The sequence below is a fragment of the Pan troglodytes genome, chromosome 13, assembly GCF_028858775.2.
Source record: "Pan troglodytes isolate AG18354 chromosome 13, NHGRI_mPanTro3-v2.0_pri, whole genome shotgun sequence".
NCBI lineage: Eukaryota > Metazoa > Chordata > Mammalia > Primates > Hominidae > Pan > Pan troglodytes.
This window is the reverse complement of record NC_072411.2, coordinates 67,384,097-67,404,650: the sequence shown is the minus strand read 5'-3', so window position 1 is coordinate 67,404,650 and position 20,554 is coordinate 67,384,097. Positions and strand designations below refer to the sequence as shown.

The 20,554-nt window shown below is 34.1% G+C and overlaps 1 protein-coding gene across 6 annotated transcripts in view; it reads right to left on the bottom strand.

Annotated features, from left to right (window-relative positions):
- SCN2A (sodium voltage-gated channel alpha subunit 2) overlaps positions 1–20,554 on the bottom strand; it is a 153,315-nt gene that overhangs the window by 15,189 nt on the left and 117,572 nt on the right. For all 6 annotated transcript variants that reach the window (XM_054679914.1, XM_054679913.1, XM_054679916.2 and 3 more), the window contains 6 exons: positions 12,510–12,630; positions 10,414–10,568; positions 7,488–7,661; positions 4,433–4,555; positions 2,817–3,098; positions 128–181 (listed from right to left, as the gene is read on the bottom strand). In XM_054679914.1, coding sequence (XP_054535889.1) covers positions 128–181; positions 2,817–3,098; positions 4,433–4,555; positions 7,488–7,661; positions 10,414–10,568; positions 12,510–12,630 — 909 coding nt within the window. The remainder of the gene's footprint in view (positions 1–127; positions 182–2,816; positions 3,099–4,432; positions 4,556–7,487; positions 7,662–10,413; positions 10,569–12,509; positions 12,631–20,554) is intronic.

Genomic DNA, 20,554 nt, shown 5'->3' with positions numbered 1-20,554 from the left:
CTTATAATATAGATGGGTTTTATAAATTAAGCACATAATTTTATTTTATTGACAATATCACTAAATTACAATATTGTAGAAATATACATTTAATCAAACTAAACAATTTCCCTCTAACTAGACTTACATTTCGTGAGTCAACAGCTGCATACATAATATCCATCCATCCCTTAAACGTGGCCTGTAAGAAAAGTCATATCATTTTCTTTTTTCCCAAAATTATAATTTTAGAAAATAAATTGAATAATTGATCAAAATTCTATTTGACATGTATTCAATACAGGCATATAAATAAGCTTGAAATTTGTATTCACTTTTGGGGCAATGTTTTGTGATATGCATTGAAAATACTTCAAATTTATATTCCTCTATAACATCTTATGTGGATATTTAGCATATATAATTAAATAATGATCTACTGTAACAATATGCTATCATAAAAACAATATCAACAATCTTCGACTCTGATGTGTTTATATAAAAATATGTCATGAACTTTGATGAAAAGATTTCATGTATATAGTAGCAGCATGAGACAAGCTCAAAAGTATGCTGCGTTATTTATCTTAATGCTTTCTTTTCTACTTATTCTTTTCTAAATGATTATTACCAATCACCAATCATGACAGCTTATTCTTGAAAATCTTCTTAATATTGTTGATCATACTATTTTGAGGTGATTACTCTATAAGAGGAAGCAGTTTCCTAATCTGAAAACAATATATTCTACTGCATTTCCTTTTTTAAATATTTGTTTTCTGCTCCGTTGACATAATGATCTTGAAAATAAAACTCTTGTACATTTTTTCAGTTCCTTAGTGCCACAGGCTCTTCCCCTTTCCTGACTATTTTAATAGTCTTGAGGATCGTGTAAGTGGATTGTGTCCAGGAGCTAGTGGAGATTTAATACTGCAGTCAGTTGAATAGCTGAATGAATTATTATGAGTGCATAGCAGACACAATAGTCTTAATTGGAAAGTTTTCATTTGCAAAAGAGCAATTTTCCTATCTGAAAGTCTCTCTCTCTTTCTCTGTCTACACACACGCGTGCGGACACATACACACACACACACACACACCCCTTTTCAACCCCCCTTGGGGCCAGCACTTCTTTCCTCAGAGTAGGAAGGGAGGAAAACAATGAGTGCCTAGATTAAACTCCCAGTAACAAAGGACTTGGCTATGCTACCAAATGCATAGTCGGGGAGACAATAAAGTTTTTAGAACCATCATGTTTCCAGCGTGGGGCAGAAAAGATAGTTCAATCATGGTAAGAGGAATCTAGGCAGATGGGCCTAAGGAAGTATTTGTAAACACAGAGGAAGAAGAATTTTATTTTATTGTTGTATAGTATTATATCATTTTTATATAGTTTTAGTGCATCTATATAGAGTTCCTAAAATGTATATGCATTTTTATTTTAATTGCTTTTCAAAAATATATTCATTTTTTAATTGACAAATAAAAATGAATATATTTATGTTGTACAAAATGATGTTTTCAAATATATGTATATTGTGAAATGGCTAACTCAAGCTAAGTAATACATATATCGCTTCATATACTCATTTTTTTCTGATGAGAAAACATATCTACTCACTTAGCTATTTTCAAGTATATAATATATTATTATTAACTATAGTCACCATGCTGTACAATAGCTCTACAGAATGTATTCTTCCTGTCGAATTGAATTTTGTATCCTTTGACCAACATCTCCCATCATCCCCCAGCCCCTGGTGATTGTCATTCTGCTTTCTGTTTCTGTGAGTTTGTGTTTTTTAGATTCCATATATAAGTGACATCATGTGTCATTTGTCTTTCTGTGCCTGGCTTATTTCACTTAATTTCCTCCAGGTGAATCCATGTTGTATAAAAGGACAGGATTTCCTTCTTCTTTAAAGGCTGAATACTACTTCATTGTGTATGTCTATAGAGGTGTGTGTGTGTGTGTGTGTGTGTGCGTGTATACACACACATATATATACATCCAATAAGTTTTTAAATGATTATTACCAATCATCAATCATGAGGGCTTATTTTTGAAAATCTTTTTAATATTGTTGAACATACTATTTTAAGGCACTCTACGAAAAGAAGCAGTTTCCTAAACTGAAAACAAATACATTCAAGCGCATTTACTTTTTGAAATACTTTTTCTGTTGTGCGGACATAGTAATTCTGAAAACAAAAGTCTTGTACATTTTCTCAGTTTCTTAGTGCCACAGGCTCTGCCCCTTCCCTGACTACTTCTATATATACGCACACATACACAAACACTGTTTCTGTGTATGTCTATATGTGTGTATAGATATATACATATACAGTGTATATCTATATGTGTGTATATAGAAATACGTGTGTGTATATATATACATATACATATATACACACACACACAGACACACACACAATTTTCTTTATCCACATATCTGCTGATGGACAATTAGGTTGTTTCCATATTTTGGCTATTGTGAATAGTGCTGCAGTGAGTGTGAGAGTGCAGACATCTCTTTGACATGTTGATTTAATTTCCTTTGGATATATACCCAGTAATGGAATTGTTGGATCACATAGTGGTTCTATTTTTAGTTTTTTGAGAAACCTCCGTACTATTTTCCATAAAAGCTATACTAATTTACATCCCTGCCAACAATGTACAAGGGTTCCCTTTTCTTCACATTCTTGCCAGCATTTATTGTCATTTATCTGTTTGATAATAGCCATTCTAACAGGTGGATATCTCATTATGAGGAAGAAAAACTTTAGACTCATTTTAATTACACATCATGGAAAATAATAAAGTGATTACTTACTACTTGAAGTAGAGACAGATATCCAAGTCCTACGTTATCAAAGTTTACTTTCACATTTTTCCACCTGGCAGTTTGATTGCTCTCAATGAGAGCTTTGCACTCACTGTAGTTGTTGACCACGCTTACATCAAACATCTCTCCAGTGGTGTAATTAATACAATGGTAAAACTTGCCAGCAAAGAGATTCACTCCCATGATACTGAATATTAGCCAAAAGATCAGACAAACCAGAAGTACATTCATGATAGATGGAATGGCTCCTAAAAGAGCATTTACAACAACCTGGCACAGGATGAGAAGGAAAAATAAGTGAAAAGCCAACAACAAATATTTACTTATTTTTAAACATTACTAAAAGAACAGTCAAATGATTAAAAAAATCTGTTTCAAAGTTGAATATTGGGTAGAAACTAGACTCTGGTAGCTCCAACTAAGAATTTTAAAATTATAAATCAGAAGAGTATACAACGAATTTTATATTGGAGAATGTTTTCTCAAGAGGTAATAATACACATGTAGCAAATTTACCTCAAAGGATGGAACTAACAGTAAATGCCAAAAATAATTAAGAGTATAAACAGTGGCATGAATATAGAAGCGAACGTCACTTTCAAAAAATCATACAAACCATACAATTTGCTGTCCAAAATCTGAGAGTGAAAGAGACCACTTGGGGATCAAATTCCACACAGAAAATATAAACGGTATTCTGGTACTGAAAGATTGATACCTTTTGTTTATTAAGCCTTCTACTGCAAAAACTGTTCTTTCTAATTGGTAAAGTAAAAAGAATTTTACCGCTAATAACACTTTTCTATGTAACCATGCATATACAGACACACATCTACACACACCATTCATCTCTAGTTGTGATTGTAACACTAGATAAAGTCTAAGTAACTATTTTCTTAGTTAGAAAATATGAGCTAGTATCACTATAACATGCAGATAAAGTCTAAGTAACTTATTTTCAAATATCACAAAAAGTATCATTTTTTTAAAATCCCCTTTGAACCAGCTAAAACAACTGAGACAAGGCATCATCATTTTCTAGGTGGTGAGGGTATGTGGTCTCAGGTTTTGTGCCTCAGGGGACGACAAATGTCAGCACAAACTCCTCTGTTCTTTTGTACCACCCTTCTAAATGAGCGTTAGATTTCCAGTTGACCTACTTTTTAGCCATTTCAGCCTGTGTTTAAGAACTAAAAGGCCTGATTCAAACATCAAAAGGCTCAAAGTGTATCACAGCGGAGTAGTGAAGAAATGATGAGTAATGATTTGGTAGGCTTAAACTACAGCGAGTAGGATTTCCTGCACATTTATAAATGAAGTGAACATAAATAATCTTGATTCAAATCAGCAGTATAACTATAGAGATTTTCCACGAAGTGAAAATCTAGCTAATCAGAAACAATCCCTCTGGCAATATACTCTGTGAGTGACTCCAGCAGTGCCAAGTATTATGGACATCTGGTAAATATTATTTTTGATTGATTAGCTATGTCAGTATGAATGTGTAAGACACAAATTCTCCATAAATTTGACATTTCCGTGGTACAAAGTGTCAGTCTGCTCTCAATAATAATTCTGACAAACTCTAAGGCATTCAGTCTTACCCTCATTCCTTCAAACCGGGACAAAGCTCTCAGTGGCCTCAGAGCTCTTAGTGTTCTGAGGGATTTGATGGCACCAAGTTCTGAGTAACCCAAGGCATTTGCAGTTAAGCTAACCAGTGAGACCTGTACAGAAAAAGCAACACAATTTTCTTATTTACATGTAAAAATGTCTACACAGTTCAGCCTTGCTCTATGCAATGAATCAGTAATTCTCAAACTTTCATGAGTTTCAAAATCACCCAGGGGTCTTGTTAAAAACACCAATAGCAGAGTCTGATTTAGTAAGTTTGGGGAAAGGCCTAAGAATTTGCATTTCTACAGGTTCCCAGGGTGAAGTTAATGATACTAGTCTGTGAACACTTATAAAAAATAAGCCCATATATGTCCTCTTTTTTCAAGATTCTTGGTAGGAAATGTTTTTAAAAAATTAAAAGTAAAGAAAAAAAGAGATAGAAATGTGATCTTCCTCTACAGATCTGTAAAACTTATTTCTGTATCATTTCTAATAATATTGAGCAGATCTGAAATGGAAAGTAACATTTGATACACAAGTAAACTATACAAACCACTGGTGAATATGAGCATGAACACATTTAAAAAGGAATAGGCCTCTAAAAAGCAGCTTTGACTTTTGTAAATTTCAGTGTGAAGGGCATAATATCATTAATTAGGTCAGACAAAATTAGTGAATTAAAAAAGTTGAGATTTTATGATAAATTAGAAATTGCAAGAACAATGTTGTCTTTAGTTATTCATACAGTTGACTAATGTAGTTGAGAAAAATTATAAAGTCTTAGCTAAAAAGAAAAAGAAAAACGGTCAGGGGGACATACATGTGTCCAATTTCCTTGAAAACATATAGAAAAATTATTAAAATTATATAAGCTAAGTAAAGATATTTTGTTCTAAAGTACACCTGAATTTCAAAAGCAGATAAATAAAAATAAATATGCAATATAGCTTTTAAGAGTATGGTGTTAATATATTTGAAAAATATATTTTTAAGGAAAATAAGGGAAGCACATTGAAAGTTGTTACAAAAAACAACTTATTCAAAATAATTTTGCACATGCAATTTGAAAGTGAAGCCTCTTGAATACAGAAAACAATGAGTTGTAAAATTATGTCTTATATAGTTCATATAGTTCCCTTAAAATCCAAACTCTTAGGCTTTGTAAGTCCCTTTTTAACAGATAATTGAAAAATAGTTACTGAATTATCATGAGTTGTGAAGCTTTTCTGTATTTAAGATATAAGGACCTGTAGTACTTTACCTTCTCTGAAGACAGAACCAAAAAGAGATAAGCATAAGTTAAAGGATGAAAGATAAAAGTTAGACAGAGGAAAATATTTTGAATGGGGTAGTATTTACTGGCTGAAAAGAAGTTGTAAAATATTCAATTTTATGTGACTTGTGTAGCTAAATGTGGAAAAGGAGATACATATAGGCCTTCTCTTTCTGGGACATTGCAGCAATCTCCTAATTGGTGTTTTGATCTCTAAATAATCTCCTTTCTATTCCGTCATTCTCACCTCCACCTAACTTCCCTCCCTAAAAGAACAAGCAGGTCTTGTCACTTCCCTATATGTAATTCTTCAATAGCTTCCTCTGTATTAAATAATAAGTCCAAATTTCCTTGGATGGCACCTCAGGTTCTTCAGACTCTTTTCTAACTTATCTTTCTTACCTTATCATCCCATTACAAAGGCTTACCTCACCCTATCTACTTGTTTCTGGAACCCACCCTGCATGTCATGCACCAACGTTTTAACGAATCCGTGTTCCTCCCTCAGCTGTGCCTGCTGGCATTCACATCTCTCAAGCTCCAGCTCACACTCCACTTCCCTCTTGAAGCCTTTCCTCCTTCCTCAAGTAAAGAGGTGGCACTTGTAATACAGGTGTCGACTTACTGTGTACGCAGCTGTCCTCACTTTTCAACTGTAAGCTACTGCAGGACTAGAAAAATGACTTATTTATATTTGTATCTTTCATAATGAAATAGATGAGCAATAAGCATATTTGATTTAAGGCAAAGTGTTGATCAGTTTCATATACTATCATAATAGTTTTCTTAAATCTAAAAAGGTAAATATCAGTACTTTGGGTAATATGATCATTAGCTGCAGGACAACTAGATTTCTCTTAAGAGTTTCCTTATATTCAAGCAGTGTTGACTTGATACTTTTATCCTAACATAGATATATCAAGTATCAGATATTTTTATTATGGATTTACCAACCTATGATAAGTACATACAGAAAATAGAGAAAAGAAATAGTATCATGCATAATCCCATTATACAAATAAAAGAATGGTTACAGTTTTGGTGCATTTTCTATTGTTTGTAATGTCCACACTTATGTAGTTCTAAATATTATTTATTGTCTTCCTTTATTGCCAGAGACTGTTAACGTAATTCTGCATGTAGCCTTTATACATTTAATAGTAGTAGTACATTTAATGGTAGATTTGCCTCATATTCAATTATATAAAAACCCTCATATTTTATACTCTATCTTATTTTATTTCAACACCAATGTAGTTCAATAAAATCTTTGGCTACTTGGTCAATAGCCAATTTGCTTCTATATCATACAAATCAAGTGGTGTCTCTTGCTTTTTGGACTTTCAAATTTCTTTGTAATTAATGATTCATCTGTGTGACCTAAACTCAACAGGCTCTAGTGATGACAAACATACTAATGTCAAAGATGCCTGTGAAAAATTTAAATACAAGTTATTTTGCGAAATGTGAGCATGCAAAAAGCAAAATTTCTAAATTCATATTTTATTTTGCATAACTTGAGATTTTAAATATTAATTTGAAATTAAATGAATAAGTATAGTATGATGGCATTTGATTTTTATCTATGAATGTATATGTATTTAAATTGGTAAAAAATGTTTTGGGGCATCCTCTCACTGTGAAATGAGAAACATAATTTATATTTGGGCTGATACAGCGTTACTGAGTGCCTACACTGTGTCAGGCACCATTGCTAGAACTATTACATATATGCCAATGAATAAAGCAGCAAAGTGCAGCATACTCACATCAACAATCAGGAAGTCTAGCCAGCACCAGGCATTGGTAAAATACACTTGAAAACCATATGCAACCCACTTTAGCAGCATTTCCAGGATGAATATGTAAGTGAAAACCTTGTCAGCATATTCTAACATGGTCTTAATGGTTTTTCGCTGCTCAATGTATATATCTTCAAAGGCCTGTAAGTCAAAAAATTCTATTAAATTTTATGATCAGAAACAGTCTCTAATTGATGATTTCTTAAAAAAGGAAACGATGCAAGCTCTTATCAGGTGCCTAAGGCTGGAAGGTTTAATGTTTCCCATGGCTGAATTTTACTTTATCATTATCTGATCATAAATGACTGCTGACTGGGCATTTCAGTCAACCAAGGGTTTCAGTAATTTTTAAATTTTGGTCTCAGTGTACCCCCAAAGAGCTTAAAATTTTTGAGAGACTGCCAGCTGCTTCTCTCTAGATCAGGAGGCAGTGGAACGCCTGGGAGTAGATTGGTCTCATTCAGTGCAGACTCAATGGAATGCATCCTCTAGTAATGCAGATATAAAGCAGGGAGGTCCCTCAGCCTACAGAAAAAGGAAAGGATTGTCATTGCTCACTTTCTTGTCTCTCTCCCTCTCTCTGTGTGTCTCTGTGTGTGTGGAGGCGGGTGGGTGTACGTTTGGAAATTCCCTTTGACAGAATTTTGCAGAGCCCTTGGGAAAGAGTGGGTAACTCATTTGCAGGAACTCCTGAGGCTTCCAGAATGAAAAGACTATTTATCTAACTTGATCTTCTTATTGGAAAAATTATCAGGAAAACCTGGCAGCCTGGATTAAAGACAAAGGAACGTTTTCTTTTTTAGATAACAAGAATCAGGGCTTGTAACCAGAGCTCCATACAAGGACCTAAAGGTTTCTGGGCTTTGCTTATAGCTGAAGCTGTAAACCCCTGAGGAGCCAGCCACTGTGCCAGCACGTTGTGCAATTTGGTGAGCACTGACTGGGTGTAACTGAGAACAAAGAGCTCCTACAGCAAAGGTACTAGTCACTAATGACACTTCATAGTTCTCTCTCTACTTGGCTTTAGAAAGCATGTCTGGCAAGGTGTGGTGGCTCACGCCTGTAGTTCCAGCACTTTAAGAGGCCAAGACGGGCAGATCTCTTGAGGCCAGGAGTTCGAGACCAGCCTGGCCAAGATGGCAAAACCCAGTTTCTATTGCTAAAAGTACAAAAATTAGCCGGGTGTGGTAGCTCACATCTGTAATCCCAGCTACTTGGGAGGTTAAGGCACAAGAATGGCATGAACCCAAGAGGTGGAGGCTACAGTGAGTCGAGATCACACCACTGCACTCCAGCCTGGGCAACAGCAAGACTGTCTAAAATAATAATAATAATAAAAAAGGTAAAGAAAATAAAGCATGGCTGATCCTCTTTAAACTGAGTATATGGCAGGACACAGGATTCTTAGTCAAATCAGAATTTGCCTTAGAGGCCTCCAGATCCAATGCAGTAATTCTCCTAATGAAATCCACTCACCAAACACTCTAGTTATTAATTAAATTAAAACAGTAAAAGGAATGCAACCACATTTGTATCACCAATTAAGAAAATAGGTCATATCATTTTCATTATATTAATATTTTGATCCAGTTGATCATTTCATTGAATGAAATCAGACATAAGTTTGTAACGCCATCATTTTTTTGCTAGTCAGTAATTAAGTTAGTCTACTTCTTATCATTCACTGTGGTTGGCAATAGCGAATCAGTGTGAAGAAGACAGAGGAGTCCCCTGCAGCATGGAGTTTATGTTAAGCAATTTTGACAGGAACAAGAGGCAGAGAAATTCTGGGCAGAAGAGGACGCGTACCCGGCGAGGGCTCCACCCTCAAGCCTGGAACCGTGGCCCAAAGTGAGAATATACATCCCTGTTTTCCCACTTAAATGTTGCCTTTTCCAAAACCACCCATGGTGCACCCTGCCCCCATCCTGTGCCTATATAAAGCCCAGAACTCAGCAGGCAGACAGGAGGAACAGCTGGACATCAGAGACTACAGGTGGACATTAGAGAGAAGTAGCTTGACATCAGAGGGACAGCTTGACAGCATAGCTTCGGAGAGGAGTCTGGCTGGGGATGGCCAGACTCCAGGGGAAGATTACCTTCCTGCTCCATCTCCTTTCAGCTCCCCTTCCCTCTGAGAGCCACTTTCGCTGGCAATAAAATCCCCTGTATTTACCATCTTCAAGTCATTTGTACAAACTCATTTCTCCTGGACGCCGGACATGAACTTGGGTACCACAAGTGTGGGTGCAAAAGGCTGTCACTCTGACCCTCCACTGAACTGTTAACATTTAAGCCATCCATGGATGGCAAAGCTAAAAGGGCACTGTAACACTTCCTCTAGGGCTTCAAGGATTGCAGGCACCCTCCCCTAGACGCTCCTGTGGGGCCAGTATGGAGTCCACTCTTGCAGTGCCCAAATGCATTCGCCTTGGCTCCTGCACCCACTCACCTGCGCTCCCCCTCCTGTGAGAGGTGGAGCAGTGAGTGAGTGGAGTTCGCTCCTACCGGCACCCATGCACTCTAGTTCTCACCTGCAAAGGGGTCAGGGAAATATCGTGCTTCAGTTTGATATTTAGCTGATAATCCTACATCATGTCTACATAACCAGTGTTAATAAGAACTGCCTCTGATGACTAAAAGTCAGAAAGATCCTTCTTTAAACATTATAAGAAACCATAATGATCTGAATTTGGTTCCACCTGAGGGCTACTCCAGACAGAGTGATAAAAATTGCTGTTTACTAAGCCTCTCATATGTGCTAAACACATCACACATATTTCTTCTCATTCTTACAAACACCTTAATTTTAAAGTGGGTAATATGAGTTGATTGAAGGGAAAGGGAAAAGATTTCAGATGAAAGGTGAAGGAGTGGATCATGCATCACCTACCAGAGCCCCACTGCTCAGCAGAATCATGAAGACAATGAAGGTTTCGAACCAATTGTGCTCCACTATCTTATAGCATGTTTTCCTCAAATTCCACCAGAGTTTCCCTTTGCCTTCTTCTATGCTTATCTGACAACACTTGAACTTCCGTACACAGTCTAAAATATGTGGAAAAAAAATGAAGACAAAAAATTACTCTTTGATTAGGTATATTTGTGTTGGTGGGAGATTCATCTACATTATTACCTGATAATACATTGTAAATAACATTAATTTTTAAGATAGCTTCCGCTTACAAAAGCTATCTTAAAATCATCTATATGGTTTTTTAATCATTTGTTTAATAAATATTTATTTTTATGTTTATAGCACTACTATAATGGATTACATTACAAAAACACAATATATAAAAAATAGAAGAACCAAAAAGAAAATAAACTTACCAAAAGTTGGTATTTCCATCCTGTCCTTATCCTATGAGTGTAATTCCACTCTATATGGACACTTTACATATTTGAATTCTGATTAGTTCACTTAATGGTATAACTATTTCCCATCTTTATTATAAGTAAATAAATTTGTGAAAGATTTCATAATATTTCTCTAAATATGATTACTATAATTAATATAACTATTCCACCTTTTTTTTTTTTTTTTTTTGAGAGGGAGTCTCACTCTATTGTCCAGGCTGGAGTGCAGTGGCCTGACCTTGGCTCACGCACTGCAGCCTCTGTCTCACAGGTTCAAGCGATTCTCCTGCCTCAGCCTCCCAAGTAGCTGGTATTACAGGCACATATGCCCGGTAGAGATGGGGTCTTACCATGTTTGCCTGGCTGGTCTTGAACTCCTGACCTCAAGTGATCCGCCTGCCTCGGCCTCCCAAAGTGCTGGGATTACAGGTTTGAGCCACTGTGCCCAGCCCAATTCCACCATTATTGAATACTTTGTTTGCTTTAAATCTGGCCATTATCAATAACAATCCAATAAACACGTTTGTATAATTTCTGGATTGCTAGATCAAAGGCTCTTCAACAAATACTTATTGAGTATCTACTGTTGTCAAAAAATTGCATAGAACAAATTATAATACTATAACATGTAAAACATAGCCTTGTCCTCAAAGAATGTACATTTTAAGTTGGGGCAATTTGTCTACAATTCTATAGTTATGGAAAGCAACAATTATCACAAAACAAAGTATTATGAGAGTTTTCTGGTAAACTTTAATTTCTGAGCTTTATGGAGGAAGTGGATTTGAGACTAGATCTTGAAGGATATATAAGAGACATATGTAGAAAATGAAGCTGTAAGAATGGAGAAACAATGATACAAGTAAAACTTAGTGACAAGAAAGTCTGTGAGTTACACAGAAGGAAATAGGAGTCAAAACTAGAAAAGCAGCTTAGAGCCCAGGGTTTTTGGTGGTTTGATACACAGCATTGCTATTACAATATATAACTGATCCATACCTCAAATTACATAATTTTAGCTTTCTTCAGAAAATCCTTTTGCGATTACTCCAGTGACATATTGCCCCATATCATATGACTCATAGTATATTTTGGCATTTTTATGATCTATCTTTTTTCAGAAATAATAAAAAATATTTGACCTTGACTGAAACAGGAGCTGTTTCAGTCAAGGACAAATTTAAATGTACACTTATCAATTATTACCCATTATAATATCACAAAATAGTACATAATAAATTACTTCTCTCACTTTCTTATTTATTGAATTTTTAAACTAAAGAGAGATGTGTGTGATTTGGCTTTCTCTCCTGTAAGATATTTTAGAAGGCCACAGAAAAGCCAGTTAATAATTTCTTAGAGTTAAAAATGATTCATAAAAATGAAAATATCTAATTACATGAATTAAACTTTGCCTTTTAAAAAGTTGCATTTTTTTTCAAACAGCAAATGCAAAAAAACCAAATAAATGTACAGTTGTTGGATAGGTATAGATGATTACTATATAGATAGATAGATACAGATAGATAGATAATAGATGGTAGACAAATAAACAGACATTTAAATAAATAGGAAAAAATGGGTAGAAAAGAGGATACTCAAGACCACATATGTTATTGTTTTGCTTACCTTCTGTAAAACAGGCTTCAGGTTCAAGGGATTCCTCAGGTTCAACCTCAGGCTGTTCTCCCTCAGCGGGAGCTCCAATATCAACCGTGCTGCCTTCAGATGAACTAGTTGCATTTAGCTTCTGAAAATCAATCCCACAAAAAAACACATTTAATTATTTTCTTTAATCTAAATATAAAAATTAATTAGGTGTGCCCCCCCCCCATCTTCTGTATGCATTTTCTTGATCTGTAATTTAAGAACTTAAACATAATGCCAATCCGCTTTGGTAAAGGTCAGGGGTCACAAGATTAGATACAACACCATAGTATTTTTTTTTCTTTAAAATATGGTGCTAACAACGGAAATAACTTCTGTTTGAGCCTATGTATAGAGATTCTGAAAGAAAATCCTGCAGAAAGCTTATGTAAGCTGCCAGAGTCATATAATCATCTGCGATCTTGCTTTTGTACATTAGTTTGCAAATGGTTTTCAAATAGTTTGTTTTATTCTAAAATTGTGACCCAACCAATGAAAGCTGCACAAGTGTATTTTCATGTCAAATTCAGAAAAGATTTGATCAAATGCACATAAACAGCAACCATCTAAATTTATCCACTTTTCATTGACATGAAAACATATACCAGATTGTTATTAAATATATTCTATAATTTTCTAATTCCAAAAAGAGCAGCACATTGTTAGCTATATAGCAAGAGCTGATATTTTGCATTCTCTTTGGCCAATGCACTCCTGTGTTTCATTGTGCATTTGGAAACTACTTGTTACTCTGGCACTCTTACCTGCCCTGTTAGTACAGGCAGAAATGAATATTTAGTTGTTCTTTTGTTTTCCTTTAGGTTAAATCAAATATCACCAAAAGAAAAATATAATAGAAGTTGTTTTATATCTTGAAATGCAATAAACTTTAGCCAGGTCGGTCCATTCTTGGGATCAGCATACATGAAGGGATCCCAGTCTTTAACCTGGTCTTAAAATGCTCTAGAAATGATGCAGGGCCAGGTGTGAGTGCCACACAGGAATCAGAGTAGTTTGGGCCACAGCATTCTCGGACCTGTTACAATGTTATTACCATTAGTGCATAACATTAGGAAATGGTTGAGCTGATAAGAGATACTTTATAAAAAGGATGAGGTAAGCACATGATAAAATGCACACTGAAGTATGTTAAACTAGAATAAGATGGATGCTGTAGTCAGTACTGTAAATGTTATATTTATATTTGGGCATAGGATTATGTGGATTTTCTCTAGAAAGATGGTTTCTTTATTTTATGAAAATAATTTTCTTTATATAAAATATTTCCTTAGCATAGTGATGCTGATGACTTAAAAATATTGATGTATGATATACATGAGATTAAAAATGCTTTTGTCTCTTGTGCTTTAAAAATACTAATGATGGAAGCATAAATATTAGCTACTTCTGCCTGCTTTGAGTTAGAGAATTATTTTTTAATTTGTCCAAAAAAGTTAAATCAAAGATTATATATTATAAGGTGCTTGAAGGTTGATGATTTCTTATTTTAATTTATCAGGTATATCAAATTACTAGAAAAATAATCCTAATATCTTTGTCATTAAAATTTGAATATATTTGTTCTCAGAAGAAACATTACATGTTTTTCTAATTTCCTATCCTTTGAATTGGAATCTTTCTGAGATAAGTATAACTATGTTTCTATACATGTAATTGACTAAAAAATGACTTAAAAATCTTCTCATTTTAATATATCTAATTCACACGAACCTGTTATACTATTAGGGACCTGATAATACTGATCTTATCACTTGCAACATGTTGGAAAATAACACAGGTAATCAGAAAAATTGAAGCTGAGTCACATCTGATGGAAGTACAGACAATCCACAATAAGAAACAAAAAATATTCCTTATAAGAATAAGGTTCACACTGTAAACACAGAACGGGGTAAGACTTCGGGTGACCCCAAGGGAAAAATGAGGATCCATATTCAGGGTTCTGCAAATGCTCAGGCTGACATTACTGAATGACTGTATCAGAGCTTACATCAGTGCTAAGTATGTTACAGGTCTTAATAAATTTTGCTTAAAAAAAGAATGAGTGAGTGAATAAATGAATGAAAGACATCTTAAAATAATGAAGTCTAGCCCTTGACAGTGATTGGGAGAAGTCACCAGACAGCATATTATAGAAAATCTTCATTAAAATGTGCAAAAGTTTACATAGGATTCCTGTAACATCAATTATCACTCCTGCTGCCAAGTATCTGGGTTGCCAATACTTTAAATGACTTTGGGAAGACTTTCACCACCACACCATTTCTTTCTTCACTGTCTATTTTGCAACAATCATGATTCCTTGCTTTCATAAAGTCTCCCCAATAAATCTGGACTCCTAATTTCTTCCATCCATCTTCACTCACCATATGCACCCTAGGCTATTCACCAACCTTTTCATGGCTTATCACACATCTTGAACCTTGATAATGTATGGGTCAAATTATTTCAGTTGGATGGATTCTGGGTACTTTAACATGCTTGTAAGATATTTGGGGGCAGAAGCCACGTACTCTAGGTCCTATGGATAATACACCAATATGGATAATATGAATAATACACATGTACTCTAGGCCATATGGATAATACACCAATATAGTTCAATACAAGGAACAGACTTTGAATTGCCAAAATGCTGTTCATTAAGTATTGAATGAATGAATGAATTGCTAGATACACTGTCTGTTTTCAATAGCCTGTTCAAATTAGCAATTTGCCAAATAGTCTGATACAAGGTTAAAATCAGAGAATATCAAACAGAGTTTGCTGTACTTGGCTGAAAATGAGAAGCATGTTGAGGTGTTTTTTTTAATTGCTTTTTTATTCATTTTCTCTGGAATTTCAAATTATAAAAGACATTCCTGTATTTTCTCTTATTTAAATCACATTAAAAGTAGAAGAATTAACATTGCTCCCTTTCATTTTAGTGCACTACCTTAGTTCTGATGTAGAATTAATAGATACCTTTTTCCTAAAGCCAAATATTTATCTATTGAAAGGTCAAGTTTTTACTTTTTCCAAGGATCAGTTCAAAAGTATTTTGTGTTTCTAGAAAATGCATCTCATCAGACTTAATTTTTTGGAGGAAAGATCATGTTTTCGTCACCCTTGTATCTCTAGCACCAATGTTTGTGTTTAATAAATTTTGGGTAAATGAATGAATGACCAGTGCGAGGACTCTTTTATCCAACCACTAACTACTAACACTTCCTATCTGATATTTACTTTCACATTCAAAAGAATACAGATAATGTTTTCTCTTAATTGCAGAGTAACACAAATCTTTTAAGATTCTGAATTATGTGGGCAATGACGAACAACTCTTAGAACTAGGAGTATTGTCTTAAAACCAGTCTGCCAATTATTCAGACCTAACATGAGTGTATGAGGTGAACTGTAGTTTAACTGTGGAGTCAGGAAAACTATTACTAAATCATTTTGACAGTGTTTTCCCTCTTTTCACTCTGTGTACAAGGATCTATAGCTCCAGTGATGAATGGAGCCTCTTTAAGGAATGCAATCTCATCCTTCCCCACTGTCTTCTGAAGCGGAGCAGCACAGGATCTGTCACATATGTTACTTGAACACTTTTCCACTTGTGGTACTTGATTTACAAATAACAAAGAATCTAAGCAGCACATTGATCCTTAATGTCAGCCAATCCAGTATTTATTTAGAGAAGGAAATGTGAGTTTTATCGTCTTGTGAAAAGTTATAGGGAATCAGTGGTTGGATTCCAGATCTTCTGCACCCCATTCTGCCAAGCTTCTCTAAAGAATCTTTTTGATGATTCAAAAGTAAACCCAATGTTTATCAATTTAAAACATTTAGTAGACTAGATATGTAATCAAATATTGTAGGTTCAAGATAGTGCTTATGATATTGTTGATTTCCATGTTTCAAAACCATGAACTTTAGTATTAATTCAAGTTATATTCATAGTTGTTAGCATATTTTAATGTAGAGTAAAGCTAAATACACATTGGAATATTACATGAACAAAAAGTTTTCTTTAAGCAATGATCCTGAAACATAGGCAGGAAATTCTGATTTATAAAACCCTTCTTGATAACATCAATTAAACGACTTTCTTAAAATTACATTCGAGGCAAATATCATAATATTATAAAATATGTTGACTAAAGCAGTTCAAATGTGTAAAAGCCCATAAAATAAAATTAATCAAATTAGGAATATAAAAATATTCAGCTTCATTTAAGGTCATAATTACGATCAACCTAACTGTAGTACATAGTCACCAATTAGAACTGTGAGATGATCACTATGTGAAACTGTTACAACTCATGCACTTAAGAATTTTCAGATAAAGAGTGCCTGTAAATGCTCCAATCTAGGCATAATTTATGGTGAAATACTACATAAGTAAGTGACCAAAATATGAACTGGCTAGAAGCAGATCCAGTTTAAAAAGTTCTATATATGTCCCTTTGGTATAATTTGGATATTTAGGTTCACTTTTTAATTACCTGTACTTATTTATCAGGAAACTAGCGGACTAACTGATGTTTGTAGCATAGCCCTTGCCTAGTTAAAATTTAAGAAAATAAGAATGCCAGGACAATAAAGAGATCAAATAGGAATAGCCAATTTTATATGCTCTGAAAAAAAGCATTGGCAATCATTTACTTTCAGGTGGAAATATTACTTGAACAATGTTTTTGGTGGATACCTAATATTATAGGACTCTTCCAATTGAAAATCTACTGTGATTCTTTTATATGCTGGATAATTATAATCAAATGATTTAAGCAGGGCAGAATCATATTTTGCTTAATGATCTAATAAACATCAAGATACAATACTTCATTTTGTATTTTTAGATATTATACTTCCAACTTATGCTTTCTGCTTTAATAATACTACTAAATATGAATGTGCCAGATGAATAGTTTTTCTTTAGACAGCAAATGTGAGCAAATGAAAGTAAATTATTTTCAAAAATAATGAATCACAACAGAAAATGGAAGAGAAAACATAACTTCCTATTAAATTTTTCATGGGCACACTCATTTCTCATTATGAAGCTAAGATACATTACGAAGAAAACATAATTAGTAGATATTGTATATAATTTGGGAAAAGAGAGAGAGATTTTAATTTAATTTAAAAATTGGCACTTAAAAAAGAGAAAACTTCAAATACAGATTACATCAAGTATCCCATATCTGACAATTTTGGTTTCTGAGAACAAAAAAAGAATATGGTAAAATCAAAATAATTACTCGCAGTATACTATATTATCCAGAAAGTCATTTTAGTGTTTATAATGAATACATTATAACATTTTTTAAACCACAAATAATAGGATTTTAAATATTTTTCTTTGGATGGCAAAAGGAACTCTTATGTCATGATGTCCTACTGCTCAGTAGATTACCAGTGACCCAAAGACACATGTGTTTGGCCCATTTTGTTCTTATATTAAATATATTTTGGGCATTTTTTTCCATCTTAATCACTATCCCACTGGAAAACTTTCCCATGAGGACTACACATTCTCCAGGATAAAGTCATAGACAGGTGTCTGTTGAACCCATTCCACCATTGCTTACGCAAACCTTCCCTGCACATTTTTGTCCCCTTTCCAAACCCCTGTATTAGAAATTAGTATTTTTTTTAGGAAGTGGACAATGTTTCCTGAGGGAGAATCATAGAGTTTTTCAAGGAAATCAAAAATTGCCATAATGTGAGGATTGAAAATAAACGAACCAGTTCCTTCTTAGCTTCTATTCTACCACCTTTACTCCAGCTGAATCCCCTAGATACGTTGATGGATAATATGCCTCAAGTATCTTTCTAAACAGGAAATTGGCAAAATGGGATACTCAGAGAATAAGGAAACTAACCTTGCCTCTTTCCGAGAAACAAGCTATTATCCAAAAGTGCCTAAATCTCATGCTTTTCTGAATAATTAATACATAATAGGAAAAAGTAATTATCTGTAGTCCCTGTGTATATGCACATCTGTGTTTAACTGTAAACAATTACGCATCTTGGATCCCATTTTATATCCCATTCCTCCAATATATGAGGCATTATAGCTCATGAATCTGGAGAGCCAGTGATGGAATATTTTGTTCCAAAGTATAAAAGAATGCTCCAGGAATGGCATGATTATTGCTTCTTCCAAACAGCCAACTACACTTTTATATTAGTGCTGTTTTATAGTTTTACTGGCAAAAGGAGAGGAAACTGTATCTAAGTGACAAAATAATTAACATTTCTTAAAAATGATTAAATTGGGTTTAGGCAATTTGGTTAAATATTTGTGCATAAAACTGTGATTTCAACATTAAGAAATGAAGGTCGACTAATGGATCCCATAGAATGATGTTACATTTATTGCTATTGTCACATGATAGGGAAGTCTCTTCATTTTAAAAACACCCTAGGAGCAAGAGTTTCTGATTCTTTTCCTATACAGGAGTTTGTGGATCATGATAAATTTAAATAATATTATTCAGGAGAAAGTTTTCCAGCAGGTCTCAATAAAATAGAGGGGAGAGAAAGCACAGAGGAGCCAAGAAGATGAAGAAGATGGACTCTAAATCTATTTTTAGAAGGAGCATACCATCTATAAGTCTCTCATTATCACTATTATTATTATTATTTGGTATACAAAAGACATGATTTCCTTTTCTTTCAGTCTAAGAGTTTTAAGGGTAAATATAAACAGACTTTCCAAAGAAATTATATTCTAAATACAAAATACTGTTGGTCAACTCCTAAATAAAGCAATGCCATTTTCCCTAAAATGAAGCAGATAAATATTATACCCATGCTGCTAGCAACTGAAACATAGACATTCCTATTCATTTACATTATTATCACATTAAAATATCCTTTGGGAAGTTTGCATATGAACAAGGGATTGCTTTAATTTGAAGATTACCCTTCATAAAAACATTACACTAAATAAAAAACTGTCAAGACTTAAATACAGTAACTGGGCTATATATTTTTTAAAGACAGAGGATAAAAAGCATTTTTGCAAGTTTTCAAGGAGCACCTACATTTCTCCTTTGGGCTCCTAATATGTTCAAAACTCTGTAACATTAAAAGGAAATTAAATAATCCATAAAGGCATGCACTTTTACTTTTCATTGAATATAATTTCTATTAAAATCTATGTAAGAAAATTAGCAGCTAAATCACTTTTTTTTAAGTTAGGGTTGTCAGACTTGCCTGACCATGCTTTGTATGACTCAGCATAATAGCAGCTGTGCATGTTTTTATTTTACTGCCAATGGAAGGGCAAGGAACGTAGCTGAGTAACATGCAGGCCAGTCAAAAGTCATTTAGAAACTGATTATATTTATAGATGTACAACTTGCTTGGGTAACCTGGGTAAAAGTGGTGGCACGAGCCTCTGGCTGGTTAAAAAACACCAGAGCTGCATTCTTGATGGCTCCAGCTTGATTTTACTCCTGTGAGAAGTAAGAATGGTAAGCGGTGAAGGTCACCATATTGCACTACTAAATTTCACTTCGAAAAATAGTCATTCAAGCATGGCTTCCACATTATTAAATACTCTAAAAGAAGAAAACAATCATTCAAAATCACAAAAGGAATTACATTAATATAATCGAAATAACATTAAAATTAAAGCATACGTGATTATGACATGATTTTAAATGGTCTACTCTAGAGAATCTACAGAAAACTACTGAAGAATCATACAAATTTAGCAAAGACATTGCAGAGGACTTACTGTGAACACCTAAAAAACCTCTGAGTCCACTCAGTCTGCCTTATAAAAAAATTCATTTAGACATTCCAGAAAAAAAGCCTCATTTTTTTCTTTAATTAAAAAATTAATTTAGAAAAGATTGGTCATAAGCCTCATGATGTTTCTTACTACTTTGTGATATTTAACAATGTAATCCTGTCCCCCAGTTAGAAAAATGACCAGACAAAAATGACTAGAAGGCAGGCAAGAAATGCTATTTCAAATGCGAGTGTCTGAAATTCTTCAATAATTGTTT